Consider the following 15950-nt stretch of genomic DNA (forward strand, 5'->3'; position numbering starts at 1 on the left):
GAGGTCTAGCTTGGAATTTTCCATAAATTTTTCTATCATCATTCAAAGAGGAAAAAAAAAACTGTACAAGTCTTGTTTCCACCAAGTCTATGACAATATCAGCTAAGCTGGTAATTTTTTAAAAATAACATTCACATTTTGTTGTTTTGAGAGTACACATGGCACTCTGTCTTAGTCTAAAAACTCAGTCATTTAATTTTCAGTAAAAAAAAAAAAAAAAAAAGAAGAAGAAAGAAAGAGCAAATAGGTAAAATCCAACCCCTTGCTTTTCAGGGGCCACCCTTTCTCCCAGACCCCTTCCCATCCCCAGCCCATACCCGAGGCCCACCTACACAGATGCAGGTCGGGACTAGGACAAGGTGAGTGGCATCTGACACCCACAGTGCTAGGAGCTAGCTAGTGCTCTCAAGGTTCCACAGAGCTCAAAGGCATGAGGATATTACCCTTCACTCCAGAACAATGACAATCATGAGCCCAACTCCGGGACACTTCCAGAGAAAGATCTCCCACTGTCTGTGTTAGTCAGGGTTCTCCAGAGAAACAGAATCGATAGGCAGTGTCTACATCTACAGAAAGAGGTTTGATGTAAGGACATGGCTCACATGATCACGGAGGTTGGCAGTACAAAATCTGCAGATTGGACCAGCAGGTTGGTGACCCCAGGACGAACACTGATGCTCCAGTTCAAGGTCAAGGGCAGTCGGCTAGTTAAATCCCCTCTTTCTTCTGGGAGGTCAGTCTAGTGTTCATTCAGACCTCCAGCTGATTGGATGTGGCCCACCCATGTTACAGAGGATAATTTGCTTGACTCAAAGTCCAAAAGTAAATACAAATCTCATTCCAAACACATCCTCACAGAAACATCCAATTAATGTTCAAACAAATATCTGAGAACTATGGCCCAGCCAAGTTAACACACAAAATTAACCCTCACAAGTCTAACAGGAGTGACTACCCCCATTACAGCAAAGCACTGTTCTCTACACGAGGCCTCGGACACTTCTCCCAAGACCACTGGCTCAAACTCACAAGTCAACCTGGCTTGTAGTCCCAACAGCCTCTGTCATCGGCCTCACAAACTGGGCAGATGAGAAGCAAGGGAAGGAGGTGGGTGGTGGGAATCTGCAAGCAGAAGATGCCTGAGCAGCCATGAGCGGCCACTCGAGGCCTGAGTGCGAGGAGGAGACAAGTGATCTATAAAAGGCAGAAGGAAGAATGACAGAGGGCCAGGAGCCCGGGCCTTCGAGTGTGAGGACAAATCGCCCTGCCTGCTTCATGGAGTGAGGCTGTGCTGAGGCTCCAGACAGCAACTGATGCTCTTAGCAGCACAGCTGGGCTCCAGTTAATGGCACGTGTGGATCTGGTCTCTTAATAGGTATAGCTGCTACGGGGGTCGGGCGGGACAAGAGGGCAGAGGGGACCTGGAGTCCTGGCTGGCAGCCCCACCCATGCTCACTCCACGGGAAACGCAACGGATTACCTACTGGCTTGTTCAGTCAGCGTTTTCATCACTGTGACCAAAAGACCTCGTAAGAACAACTCAGAGGAGGAAAAGCTTCTCTGGGCTCATGATTTCAGAGCTTCAGTCCATGATCAGCCAATTACATGGCTCTGGGCCTGAGGTGAGGCAGAACATCATGGCAGAAAAGCACGGAGGAGGAGAGCAGCTCAGGACATGCACCAGGAAGCAGAGAGAGATCCACTCACTCAGGACAAATACGAACCCCAGAGACGTGCCCCCGTGACCCACCTCCTCCAGCCACACCCTGCCTGCCTACAGTTACCACCCGGTCAGTCCACATCGGGGGATTAATCCACTGATTACGGCTCTCATGACCCAATGATTTCAGCTCTGAATCTTCTTGCAGTGTCTCCCACCTGAGGTTTTGGGGGACACCTCACATCTAAACCATAACATGGCTCTTCTTAAAAATCGGTCATTCCCCCCTTTACTGGGGCAAGAGCATCCGGATCTCATTTTAAGAGGACTATGCTTCCCATTCCCAGCAGGCACCTGGGGTGATATTGATGCCCCTCCATCTCCTGGGTAGCCCTGCTGGCTCCTGTCAATTTAAACATGCCATTTACCCTTCTGACCTTGGTTTAGAGAGGAACACGTATCTACCGGCATGGCAGGGATGAACGGAGATGTTTGCTGGGGGTTTCTGAGAAAAAAGAAACTTCCTTTTTCTCCTGCCTGGATGGTGTCTCGAGAGACATGCTCTGGAACCTCCGCAGTCCTTGAGCTCCCGTGGAGGAGACTGGAGCTTAAGAGGTGGTGAGAGGAAGTCCATTCTGCGAAGAGCAAAGACAAAGCCAAGTTACAAAAGGCAGAGAAGGCAAATAGAGAGAAACTGGATTCTGACCACATCACACGGGTATCTGGCTCAAACCTCTTCTGAAGCTGCTGCCATGTTTTAATTTACACATGCCAGTGGATTTCTTTTCCTGGTTAAGCCAATTTGAACAAATTTTTAATTATCTTGCAATGAAATGAACCTCAAGTGATTTCAAAGGTGATGCATGAAGATGATCTTTAAAGAGGAGAATTTTGACTAGACTATAATGGAGGGTATTTCAACAATGACAATAACAACAGTTCTAACCAGATCAACTATAGCAAAAACGTTTTGAGCACTTAGATTGATCTAGAAATGCTGACTACAGATTTACGTACTCTTCAAGCAAACCATGTGAGGTTGGTGCTATGATCATATTATTTTAGATGAGGAAACTGAAGCTCAGAGAGATTGAGTGATTTGCCCAAGGTCACACAGCAGAGAAGTGCCCCAAAAAGCATATCTGCCCAGTGCCCAGGATTATAGTCCTCTCAGATTGCCTGTGTGCTTCCTCTAAGCCTCCAGGCAGACAGATGAAAGGAAGAACTGAAAAAGCACCACCAGAAGAAAGTGGATCCACTGCTCTGTATAGCAATGAGCCTTCAGGTGTGAGGTTAAAGGTTGCCAGGACTCAGTGGGACAATTTTAGTGGCAGAAGTTATTGTCATCCAGTGCACTGGTGCAGTTCTAAAGTTACTCAAGATCTGCATATAGAGCTGTGCCCAACCACTGCCCAGGTTCAAAATAGAGCTATTTTGCCAAGATATCATCATCTGTTTATTTATTGAAACACTAGCAAGAGAGTTACGCTAACTGTCCTCACTGCCCTTACAGATGAGTTGGGAAAGAAGACATTAAACAAGTAATTCCACCTGTTAACACGTGACTATCAACTGTGCAAAGTGCAACCAGGCACAAGAATAGGGCGCCATTCTAAGCAGGAGGGAGACTAGGTTTAGAATGGAAGAGTGTGCAAATGTGTGGGGTAAGGCCTCTCCATGGAAGTGTCATCTAAGGACAGACCTTGATTTTCCAAGGGACTCAGCAGAAGCAGACAGAACTGCCCATGCAACAGGGACCTGGATTTACATGTTTAATGAACTTAGAGGCTAGTGTGGGGAGAGGCAGGCTGGGGGAACCATGCCCGGGCTTTATGTCACCATTAAGACTGTGCTGGGGCAGAGTACGGCCCTTTGGACCTTGTGATAGCGAGGCTATCAGGATAAAAATCAGGACTTCCAGTTGAAATGGAATTTCAGGTAAACAAGAAAAAACAAATTGAGCATAATTATCTCTCAAAATTGCATGGGATAGACTTACACTAAATCAATTTTTTGTTTGTTTTTTGGTTTTTGTTTTTGCTTAAACCTGAAATTCCAAGTTAACTGAGGGGAGTCCTGGACTTTCACTTGTGAAACTCGGCAACCCTACCTTTAAGGAAACCCAAAGACTGAACCCAAGGCAGCCGCCCTGCGCTGCAGGCTCCAGACGCCCGGCCTCCTCTCGCCAGGCGCTGGGTCGATCCCCGAGGGACGGCTCACGCCTCGGTCCCGCCCAGGCAGCACTAGAGGCGCCCCGAGGGGCCGAGCCCGCCCCGCCTCAAGAAGAGGGCGCCGCCCGGGGAGGGGCAGGCCAAGGTTGGGCGGTGTGGAGTTGCCGCTCCGTCCCACGCAGCGTGCCGGACAGGCCAGAAACTCGCTCGCCATGTCTGCCGCGGAGGTCGAGGGTGTTTTCCAGAGAGCCCGGGGCAGGACCCTGGACGCCTTTTCTTCAGGTACCGACGGCCTTCGCCCAGTAAGAGGTCGGCCGATATGCGGAACTTTCCGCTGGGGGAACCTTCGGGTCTGGTGTGCGCGCGCCTCCAGCCGGATCCCATCGCGGGCTGCACCGGGGGCTGGGGAACGTAATAGGGGCCGCACCACCAGCTTTTATGGCTTCCCGGGCGCGCGGGAGAGGCGAGTCCCAGCGCTGGGCGCGCGCCGGCCGGCGTCTTCGCTGGCCCGGGCCTGGCGGTGCGAGTCAGAGTCAGAGGAAGCGGCCGAGCAGCGTTAGAAGTTGCTCGGGCTGTGCGTTCGGACCTTCCTCCAAAGCCTGCCTTGCCTGCGCCCCTCAGCAGCTCCCGGCCCAGCTTCCCCGTGCGCAGGACGGGAGGCCTCATGCGGTCTCGGGCGGCACTGAGGAGCGCGGCTGGAGGCCGTGCTCCTTAGGAAGTTGTTCCGCAGTGCACCCTGCACCCCGCTGTTGCGGAGTCGTTCGCCGCAGTGTTGGCAGCAGCCATCTGCTAACAGTAGAGTGGCAGGCCGTCCAGAGTCGTGGCCGAGTGCTTGAAGGTGGGATTGAGGTAACCTGCCTCAAAGAGCTGTTGGGAGTGTTCACAGATTCAGCATCTGGTAACCCGCTGTCTGCCACGTGCCAGGGGCTCAGTGAGGTTCCCCGGAGCCACAAGTCAAGAGGAAGCGAGGTTCCTGATTCCCCTCTGGTGTTTTGTTTTGCTTTTGTTTTTCCTACCTGGAGTCAGGTTTCCTCCCAGGCATTCTCCAGCTTTACAACCACACCGAGATCACCCAGATGCCCAGCTTGATCTGGCTCATGACCACTCTCTCCCTTGCCCAGTTTTCCTGCCTCACTAGTTTTCATGAATTGCACTTAAAAGGGCCAAGCCCTTTCCCTCCTGAGGGCGTTGACACCTGCTTTTCCGTGTTACCACAAATACTGGTAGTTCTGGTGGACTGGCTCCTTCTCAACCTCACACTCGTTTTGAAGTTGTTTCCTGACCTCCTTACCTAACCCCATTCAAAGTCAGTTTGTCCTGTAATCCTCTGCTTGAACCTTGTTCTCCTTTGCAACTCTTGGTAGGGAGTGGCATTCTGGAAGCCATGTGCAACCAGAAATCCATGTGTGGCACAGTCGGGAAAACATGCCTGCTACAGTGCCATTCTGTAGTTGACTTTTTCAGTCAACATGGCATCTTTGAGATGTATCTGTAGTGCTATAAGTAGTTCTACTTATCTCCTTTTCCTGCTGGGTAATATTTATGAATATTTGTATATGTATGAGTGTATGCATACACTTAACGAATGTATACTTTATACATTTTGTTGATGGATATGCTGAGTGTCTTCAAATTCACCTCCCCCTTTCTTCTCCCTTTGCCTTTCCAAATCTGTCCCCCTTTCCCACAGTGCTTCAGTAGTTTGACTTATATGGACTTTTATCTGTGAACTCCTTGCCCTCTAACTTCCCTTGGGTTCAACCAACGGGAAGCCCTGCCCCAGCTGGAAACCAGCAGGAGGGGAAAGCCCAAGTCAGTATATTTATTACTCCACTTCTTGAGTTGTGTTCACCCGTCTGTATTCCTCTCCCAAAGGCTGCTGCTTCTTTCAATACAGTCTTTTTCTCACTCTTTTTCCAGATTTGCTGCTTCTTTCAATACAGTCTTTTTCTCACTCCCTCCCTTCCCTTGGAGATGTATGAGTGACAGCAGCCCTGCTTTTCTGTCTGGGGACTCCTGCACTATCTGTTGTAGTTTCTGTATGCCCAACCTATCTCAAATAATCCCCTTTAGAACCCTCCTTTAATTATCCTAATTAGAGTATGCCAGCAATTTCCTGCTTGGATCCTAACTGATACAATGACCATTTAGTTGTTTTTTCACTCTTGTTTACAGTGCTATTAGGAACATTCTTATACACGTCTTTCTGTGGACATGGGGGAGAGTTTCTCTAAGGCATACACCCAGGAGCAAAGTTCTGGGTTGTAGGGTATAATCATTCCCAACTTTGCCAGTTATTGTCAAATGGTCTTCCAAAGTGGTTGCACTGAGTTATACTCCCCACGGCAGTGTTTGAGAGTTACTGATTACTCTGCCATGTCTGCTGTTAGCTTGGAGAAATTTATATTATGTTTTTACTGTGCTCTGAGTACCTTATAGAAAATGGGGGGCGGGGTCAAATATCAAGCCCTCAGGGGCTCAGAATCTAGGTACAGAGCTTTGACACACACACAAAAACCTGATGGGCCCTGAGAGCCACTGTAGTGAGAGGAGTTGGGATTTTAAGTATTGGTCCTGGTAATAGCAGGACTGTTAGCTGAAACCAGGGAGGAAGAAATAGGCTTACATTGGATGAGATGGACTTGAGGTGCTGTCAGCAGTTTCCGGCAACTTGTGGGGTGCAGTGCACAGCTAGTGATATAGGTATGGATACCATCACAGAGAGGGAGTAGAAGGTATTCTTTTAGGAGGCAAAGGCCTTGCTAAGGGGAAGTGTGACGTAGTGGATGGCGCATGTATATCTGTCTGTGACCTTAGTGTACGTCAGTATTTAGGGTTAAGAAGAACACACTGGAGAGTTCAGAACAGGAACAACCAGAAATTCTGAAAGATAAAACCAGGAGCTGGCCTGACAACGAAGCTGGGCAGGAGGACATGTGCAGAGGGGTACACGGGGCCAGATGTTGCAGAGATCTGAGTGAACATAAGCTGAGCTGGCACCTTTGACAGGTGCCATTAGAGGTCTCTAAGGCCAGTGGTGGCTCTGTGGAAGAACAGACTCAAGCCTGTGAAGTTGCCGCAAGGGTGGACTCGCAGGAGAATGGGATGTGACTTTCTCTTCCCATCTCTTGCCAGCACTCACACTGCCTGTCGGAGGGGTTCATTTAACTTAAGCAAGTGTCCCTAAAATCACCGCTCTGCTGACCCTGACCTGCACTACTAGACCTCCCCTTCAGAATCAGCCACTTTGTTTCTCAAGTGAAACCCGTGCACCCAGTGAAAGAACAGTTTGCTCTCAGGCCCTTTCTCCCAGCGGTAATTTACATGAGTGACAATATTCCCAGCCCTTCTTCCAGTAGTGTGATATGCCAGGCTCAGTTTCAATCATCTGTTCTTGTTAACATAATCCGCTAGGCTCTGAGGGTGGATGTTTATAAAATATAAATTGTACATGTCTCACCTGAGAAGACTCGCATTCCTAGAGCATGTTCAGATATTCATTTTAATTAGACAAATTGATAATTATATTTCCTTGACACATATCCTAATTAGGACTACTTTCTCCTAGCAAGTATCTCTGTTGAGAGGTTTATCACATCTGTTCTGCAGAAATCCTCAAAGGGAGAAATATCAAGATAAAATATGTTTAAAAAATTATGTGTAATTGTTTTTAGGTCCTAAATCTGTTTTTTCCAGTTCATCTTACTACCGGAGTATTTTCCCCCTCAGAGAACAGGGCTCTTGGGTGATAATCTTAAGAAGATTATTTCCCTGGACATTTTAAATGTCTGCAGCTGTTCAAAGGAGCTGACTATATTGGTTAATCCTGACTGTTTTTTCTTCTTCTCTGGAAATCCTCTCACGTGGAGAAAATAAATGGATTCTCAGTAAACTATAACTTACCCATCTCTTGCAGGTCTCACCTAAAACTCTTTAGAAATAGACCTGGAAATGCTCCCCCAGGTTTGAACAGAGTTAAAAATACTGTGATTTAAACAGTTCTAACAGGATGAAGAAGATACGAAATGAATGCTTCAACTGTGCCGTGCGTTTGGGCCAAATTAGTTGTCTTTACTTGAGGAGGCTTCTGTTAAATAACATTTGTGGAAGGCCATGGATTTGGCCTTGGTACTTGGAATAGGCCCAACAGGCCGAATCAGTACAGAGTTTAATCACAGTAGCTGAACTTTGGTTGATTGCAGGAGGCCCTATAACCAGTTAACTGAGCTGTAAACAACTAGTTAAGCTGTAGCCAGCTGGCCTCTTGGTTGACTAAGCTGTTTTCTGTACCCTACCTTCTGACTTCCATGAATGCTGTCCGATCTGGTGTTTGGAGTTCTCAGAACCTGCTCTCTTTCTGGGAGCTGCCCATTCACAAATGTGTTGCTTTGTTTTGCTCAGCTAACCACCAAATTTTAAAGGAGTCTTCCTTTTAACAGTCCCTGTGACTAAATTGGAATGTTTGTTATTTTTCACCTCATTGGAGTCATCAGTTAGCCAGTAGAGGGACCAGTGCATGTTAGTATGTAAAAAGTTCACACTGACATTTTTAAAAGACAAACTTGCTTTTATTTTTTGAGTACATTTTTTTGCCTTTTTATTTTTTAGTAACTATTGAGATATAATATACATACCATAACATTCCCTCATTTTCAGTTTACAGTTCAGCAGTGTTTAGGAGGTTTATAGTGATGCAGTCACAATCTGACTTTGGAACATCCCCTCCGCCCCCAGAAGAAGCCCATTTTCAGTCTCTGCATGTTCCCACTCCCAGCGCAGGCAGCTCTGATGACCTCCAGTGATGTGCCTCTTCTGGACCTTTCATATAAATGGAATTGTAATCTGTGGCCTTTGTGACTGTGTCCGTGCCTTAGTGTAATGTTTTTGAGGCTCCTCTATGCTGCAGTACATACTGGACTTTTCTCCTTTTTACCAATGCCGTTCCCTTTTATTGGTAAGCACATTTTGTTTATCCATCCAACCACTGATGGACATTTGCCCCGGCCCTTGACATTGATAGACATTAGACATTCACCCATTTGGACCTTTTTTTTTTTTTTTTTTGTCTTTTATGAATAACTCTTGAATAGTCACAGGGCTTTAGATGAATATTTGTTTGTTTGTTTGCTTCTTTAGGTAGATGCATAGGATTGGAATTGCTGGGTAATTTAGTAACTATCCTTTAACATTTTGAGGACCTGTCAAACTATTTGCCAAAGCACCATATTACATTCCAGCAGTAATGTACAAGAGTTCCAGTTTCCCCATATCCTTGCCAACGCTTGTTATCTGTTTAATATGCCGGCCAGTGGGCATGAAGTGGCATCTCTTTGTAGTTTTGATTTGTTTTCTTAATGACTAATGATGTTGAGCATCTTTTTGTGTGCTTAGTGGCCACTTGTACATCTTCAAAGAAATGGCTCTTTAGATCTTGTATCTATTTTTTTAATTGTGTTGCCTTTTTATTGTCCAGCTGTAAGAGTTCTCTGTATTCTGGATACAAGTCCATCATCAGTTGTGTGATTTGCATGTATCTTCTTCCATTGTGTGGACTGTCTTTTTACTTTCTGGATGACATTATTTGCAGCACCAAAGTTTTAAATTTTGATGAAGTCCAATTATTTTACTCCTTTATTTATTGTAAGTTTCACTTTTGGTGTCATATCTAAGAAATCTTTGCCTAACCCGAAATCATAAAGATTTACTCCTGTGTGTTTTCTTCTGAGTTTTATAGTTTGGCATCTTCACACTTAGATCAAGTTCTGTTTCCACTTAATGAGTTGTGTATGGAGAAGGGGTCTAATTATTGGAAATTTTCCATTGTTGCATGTTTTTTAACCACAGTGGAAGCCATAATTGGTAAGAAAACATTTAGTTAAAGAAGAGAACCATAAAGAATTACATAATTGCTGGGCATGGTGGTGCACACCTAAATCCCAGTATCTCGGGAGGCTTAGGCAAGTTTAAAACCAGCCCCTATAACTTAGTGAGACCCTAAGCAACTTAGGAAGGAGGAGGAGGAGGAAGAACTATTATTACATGGTTACTTTTAACATTTAATTTTCATGTAACCTATAAATGTGCATCAATTTACCAATCTTTTGAAATCGCCAAGGGCTTGCCTTGGGGTGTGGATTCACAGATGGACCTGTTTATAGCTTTTCTTGCATGAACCTCAAATACCCATGATGAATCTTTTCTAGTTGGGTTTTTCCAATGGACAGATAGTTAATAATCATCCAGAAACACTCCCAGTGAAGGATTCCTCCAGGTTTATATTCCCCTTCAAATGTTTTAACACTTCTCCCCAGCACCTGATTCGTTGGTATTTTATTTCTGCCAGCTTACCTTTATTGAGTCTTTCCAAAGCATTTATCTTAGTCTTATCAGAAACAACCTGTTAAATTCATATTTCTCTGGTTTATACATTTCATTAAATCAGGTGATTTAAAAATACGTGGCAGCATCAACAGATCTGGGCACAACTCACAACAGATGTGTGGTGAGCAAGCTCCTTCAGGGACAAGTGCTGGAGTCGGGTAGGGTGGAGAGCTGCTCCAGCTGCCCCTGCAGCCCTGCCTTCTGCAGAGGCCTCGAGGCTGGTCCCTGCTTTAGGCAACTAAGTGCAAGTCTGCTCAAAGGCCTCCATGGAGGAGATCTTACTTATTGGGCGAGTGCCCGCTCCTGGAGCTGCAGCTGCCTGGAGGAAGGGTCCTTTCTGCATCCGGGCCTCTGTTTGCCTGACCCTGCACCTGTAGGACTGCATCTGTCCAGAGAAAGCAGGCCTTCCGGTTCTCCCCAAAGGTCTGCCTGGGCCAGCAGCCTCCTGCTGTCTTGGCAGGGGAACACAGGGAATGGGGGCACAAATCATAGCAAGCATCCACCATCAACTCCCAAAAGGAGTTCTGCTTTTGAAAAGTCAAAGAAGGTTCTGGAAATGTCTTTTTCCCTTTTAACTATTGTCCAGAATGGTGTTGATGAAAGTCAGTGATGCTGAAAGCCACCTGGCCAAGAAGTCCTAGCCCATCTGCTGTCTTAGTTCTCTGAAGGGTTGCAGATAAAGAGTTTGGCAGGTCCTCCATCCCCGGATGGCAACTGTGGCAGCCAAGCTGTGACTCAGCAGCTTTTGTGTATCTTAAAAACCACCTTTTAGATTGCTTTAGGCTAAGAAAGGAGGCTGGATAAATTCACCTTGGTGCTTAGGACGTATAATTTGAAGACTGAAGATTGCTGTCACAGTTGATTATTAGGAGTAGGGATGATTTTTAAACCACCCTTCTCATACCACACAATTCACCCTTTTAGAGTGTCTAATTCAATGGCTTTTAAGGTATTCAGAATTGTACAGCCATCACCACAATCAATTTTAGAATATTTCTGCCACCCCAAAAAGAAACCCTATACCCCAATAGCTGTCACTAGCCCCCAGGGTCTAAGCACCCACTAATGAAGGGCACCATCATCTTCTGCATTAAGTCTGACAGTTGTACAGTGGGACTTTCAGATTGTTAAACCAAGAAGAGTCCCAGAGTGGTAAATATTGTTTAGCTACTGTTTTTTTTTTTTTAACCACTAAAATAAGATTAGTCCCCTGAGAAGATAAAGGGTATTGCTGAAGACTTTTAGATTGTGATTCACTGTGCAGATTGCTACTGTGAGGAACTGTAAAAATTGCATTTTGTTGGCATTTGCTCTTTAGCCAGAAAGCCTCCAGGCAGCTGTAAAGCTACCCATCTTTGCTATTTTGTAACCAAAGCAATTTCCACAATGTATAAAGGGAAAGATGCTAAGACAAAGCATGTAAATATATATGATCTCATCAGGTATTTTCTGAGCTTCGCTCCAGCTTCGCTTTGTGGGAACAAAGAAATAGGTAAGACTTCAGAAGCCTTGTCTCTGTTAAGACAGGGTCCAGGTGACTCTGAATAGTTGTCATGGTAACTACCTTTACATTTGACCACTTACTCTATGCCTAGTCCAAATGCGTTACAGGTACTAACTCGTTAATTCTTCAGAACAAGCCTTTTGAGGGAGGAGTACTATTATTTTTACTTTACGAATAAGGGAACCAAGGCCCAGAGAGGTTAAGGAACTCATACAATGCTACACAGTTGATAAAGGGTCAAAATGGGGTCGGAATGCAGGCGCTCAAGCCTCAATTCTGTACTAGGACCAGGACGAGGGTTTTGTTGGGCTGGAGGCTTTCTTGGGCAGGGTCTTTAAACCCCTCCTCAAGCCTGCATGTCCTGGTGTGGGCCCACCCCTGCCTCTTCCTCCAGCCTCATTTTCACACAGGGTCTTTGCACTTGTGGGACGCCCTGCCTGGAATGTAGTCCCAGAGGCCCCCTGCCAGCCACTGTGTCCTGTGATCACCCTGATGACCTCTGTGATTCCAGCAAGCCAGTGTGTCACTGACTTAGTTATTTAGTTGTCCCCTACCCATCTTCCCCAGTATTCTGTAGGATCTTAGGGAATGGGATCTGTAACCCCGCACACTGCTGCATGTCCAGGGACTGGCACAGAGGCTGTGCTTGAGTGAGGGATGGATGCTGAGTTGCGTCTGCTTGCAGGGGAGGAGGCAGGCTCTATGGTGCAGGTGGGGCAGGACTAGCCTGGATGGACGTGATTTCAGCAGGAAGTTGGTAGAGTAGAGAAGAAGGGGTGGAAGTGGTGGAGTGTTTGGGGAGCAGATTGTGGACCATTCTGGAGGGATTGCGTGGCATGTCTTAAGCAGGGTTTCTCAGCCTCAGCTTGTTGGTGTCATTGGCTGGATTGTTCTTTGTCCTGGTGCTCTGCCTGTGTATTGTGGAATGTTTAACAGCATCTCTTCCCTCTACCCACTGACTTCTAGTAGCAATACTCATCTCCCAGTGACATCCAAAAATGTCTGTAGACATTTAATGTCCAAATCACCCCGTGATTTTGGATGTCCCTTGTCTAATGGAACCAGTGATAGATATAGCTGGCAAAGCTTTGGGCTCATTTTAGCCCCCAGTGTCAGAATAAGCAGGGATCCAAGGATGTCTCCATCTGGACAGCACGTGTTTGCTGCATGCCTGCTCCTGCCAGAGCTGGATGATGCAGCTGATGATATGCTGGAGTGGGCAGTAGACATGGGCCTACCCTCGTGGAGATTCAAGGCTAGTGGCTCTTTAGCAGGGAGGTTTGGTATGGGCGTGGGCGGTGCCTGCCATGGGCAAGGGCTGCAGTGAAAAGTGCAGGTGGCTGTCCCCCTGGCTGGGAGTGCTGAAGACTTGACCCAAGGGGATGGCAGTTGTGGGACAGGAAGCTGGGGCCACTGCAGGGGTATTGTAGATGCAGAATGCTGCAGCTTGGCTGGCTTGTGTATGCAGTGATGCACCATCCCAAGATCCATAGGTTGGGGGACTAGAGATGATGGTGGCAAAATATGAGACATCTGCAGAAGGAACTAGGATAAAATGAATGAAAGATGATGAATTTGCTTGTGAAAATGTTTAATTTAAGGTGGAGAATCCAAGCTTGGAGCTTAGACCAGCCAGAAAAACACAACTATGAAGACCAATTCTTACGTTAATTCTTTGGCTTTCTTGTCAAATGGAGAAGTGTAACTCCCCAGTATTCCCAATTCCTGAATTGTTTTTGAGTCAGACAAATGAACAGGAGCCAAAACCTTGAATTGTTTAGTTTTTGTACCCTGTAATGATTGGAGCCTATTAATTAGTCTGCTAAACCAGTACCATTTTAACTCTGTCTTCCCAAACTGAATTTAGAAAGTGTGACTTTCCATTATAAAAGTCAACTTAAGAGAGCCTTGATCACTGTGTTCCTCCTGAACTGTTTTTGGTTGCAGATAGGTAGTAGGTTTCTCTCTTCACAAGAGCGCAGATCCTGACTGAGTCTGTTGTTGATGGCATGGTGACTCCCTTTGGCCTTTTCCTGGTCATTGATGAAAACAGTGACTCATTTGCTTTGGGGTGTGCATTTATTATAGTCTGTGATTAGCTGGTAATAGTGAAAGGATCAATGAAATTTCTAATTCTCAGTATATATTAAAAAGTCAGCTTTCATTAACAATTGACAAATATGCCCAAGGGTATAATAAAAATGAGTGAGAGGAAATATACTGGTAGAGACAAATCCAAGAAAACATTTAGTTTGTGATATTGAAAGTGCAAACTGTAAAGAGAATTACAATTGGAATGTCTGTCTTTCAGGCAGGATTTTTGGCACAAAAACAGAGTCATATAGAAAAGGATTAATGGTGAGGCATGATATGAATTCTTATAGGCTTTTAAGATTCATCTCTGCATGCAGTTGCTTTGCACCTGATTAAATTGTTTAAAGAAAACTCACAGGTCTTTTCTGCACATAGTTTAATATTACTCCAAATCCACTGTTTATTCCTCAATTTTGAAAGGTGGTGGCTGTGATAGTCTTTTAATAGAAGAAATTGGAAGTGGCCAATCTTGTTTTTCTATGCAATAGATAAACAGGATTTCTAAGGCAAATTTTTCCTGAAAAATATTTTTAATTTTAAAACTTGATTTAGAGAATGGTGGTAGCTCAGAGTGTGTTTTTTCTGGCCTATTTAGACAGACATGGGTGCTCCTGGCTGGGAGCACCAGTGTCGTCATCTTGTTCTGGAATCAGCCTTGTGGCAAAATGGGCATCTGGGGCCCGTTTCTGCCCCTGGCTCTTTGTGAGATCCACTCAATTTATTTGCATTTGTGGGTCTTCTCTTCCCCACCTTGAGCAAAATGGATGGGTTACCATAGATAAGGGCTTATGGTTGCAGATGCCTACAGGGGCCAAGCATAGGCTATGACAGTTTCAAGAGCATAAGCCCCACATAAAGGGCCACATAGCCCCAGTCAGTTGTTGGCACTGTCCATTTGGGCCCAGTATAACCAGATTTTCCATGATAATCCAGAAATCCAGACATATATCAAACTCATGAATTAAAAATGTTGGCAACAAATTCAGAATTTTATAAACACTGTGTGGGCCCAGCAGAACACATCTGCTAGCCAGACCTTGAGTTTGTCATGTCTGGAGGAGATCACCCATTAGCTCCCTCCAGAGATAGGTGTCTGGACCCCAGCCTGTACCCTGAATCAGCCTGTGTTTTTGGCAGAAACTGTGGACATCACAGGCGACTGGGAGAACACTCTGGGCCTTGCCAGCATTATCTTTATGAGAGTGTCATTTAATTTAACAAAAAGTTCCATTCGTAGGAGTTTTTTAGAGACAAAAATGTCTGCAACAAGATGGACAACTATGGGGCAGCCTGGGGCCTATGCCCTCTTCTTTGTGACTCTCTTCAGCCCAGTAGCACTGAGATCATGACCTCTTGGGTAGAAGCTGCTGCTCACTAGCAGTGTAACCTTGAACTTGAGCCCCCAGACCCCTAGCCAAGCCTCAGTATCCCACTTTGGTTAAGTGAAAGGTTGGTTACCACAACCCTGCCAGTCTCTCCAGTAATGACAGTTTCTGATGCCTTGGTGGGAAGAGGTGGATTTCTGTGAGTGAAGCTTTTCGGCCTCCCTAGAGTGGGCTGCAATAAATGGGGTTACTTTGCTCAGTACTGGAAGGTCAGGAGCAAACTCGAGGTCACCTGAGTAAGTGTGTGAGGATAGACCTGGGTCTTAGGTTGCCATCTGTGACTGACAGCTGCGCCCTGGGATCCTGCATCCTGTTGTTCATGCCCCATGTGTTGGAAGGGGCACAACAGAAGTGAGGGGATGTTACATCCATCGTTGGCCACACAGGATCATAACTCCATTTGCTAACAGGTCAGTCCCTTGCTGGCCCTATTGAAGCAAGTTTTCATGTTGTCCAGCTGCCAAAGGAACTGAGGGTTGCCCCTGGCTCATAGCCAGTGAGAAACCGTTGCCCTCAAGTCCCACAGACCACGAGAAGCTGTATCCTGCCAACAACTTAAGGTGCTTGGAGCAGACCCCAATGTCAGTCTTCAGCTGATTCCTCAGCACTGGCCAGGGCTTGATTGCAGAGACTGAGCAGTGGACAGGCTAAGCCACGCCAGGCCCCTGAGTCCCAGGAACTGTGAGATAATATATGGGTATCATCTTCAGCTGCTCCATGTGTGCTAATTCCGTGTGTAGCAGTGGATAGCTAAA

The 15950-nt window shown here is 46.0% G+C and overlaps 1 protein-coding gene across 7 annotated transcripts in view; it reads left to right on the forward strand.

Moving 5' to 3' along the window:
- The first annotated feature begins 3921 nt into the window (after nt 1–3921).
- The window catches only part of Cpped1 (calcineurin like phosphoesterase domain containing 1), a 102930-nt gene continuing 90901 nt past the window's right edge, over nt 3922–15950 (forward strand). For 2 of the 7 annotated variants that reach the window (XM_047534257.1, XM_047534262.1), the window contains exon 1: nt 4267–4680. In XM_047534257.1, the coding sequence (XP_047390213.1) occupies nt 4270–4680 (411 nt within the window). In that variant the 5' untranslated portion in view covers nt 4267–4269. Of the gene's footprint in view, nt 4141–4266; nt 4681–15950 lie in introns of those variants that run through there. The other 5 variants (XM_047534259.1, XM_047534260.1, XM_047534261.1 and 2 more) reach the window with 5 other exon arrangements.

The sequence above is a fragment of the Sciurus carolinensis genome, chromosome 18, assembly GCF_902686445.1.
Source record: "Sciurus carolinensis chromosome 18, mSciCar1.2, whole genome shotgun sequence".
NCBI classification, from domain to species: Eukaryota; Metazoa; Chordata; class Mammalia; order Rodentia; family Sciuridae; genus Sciurus; species Sciurus carolinensis.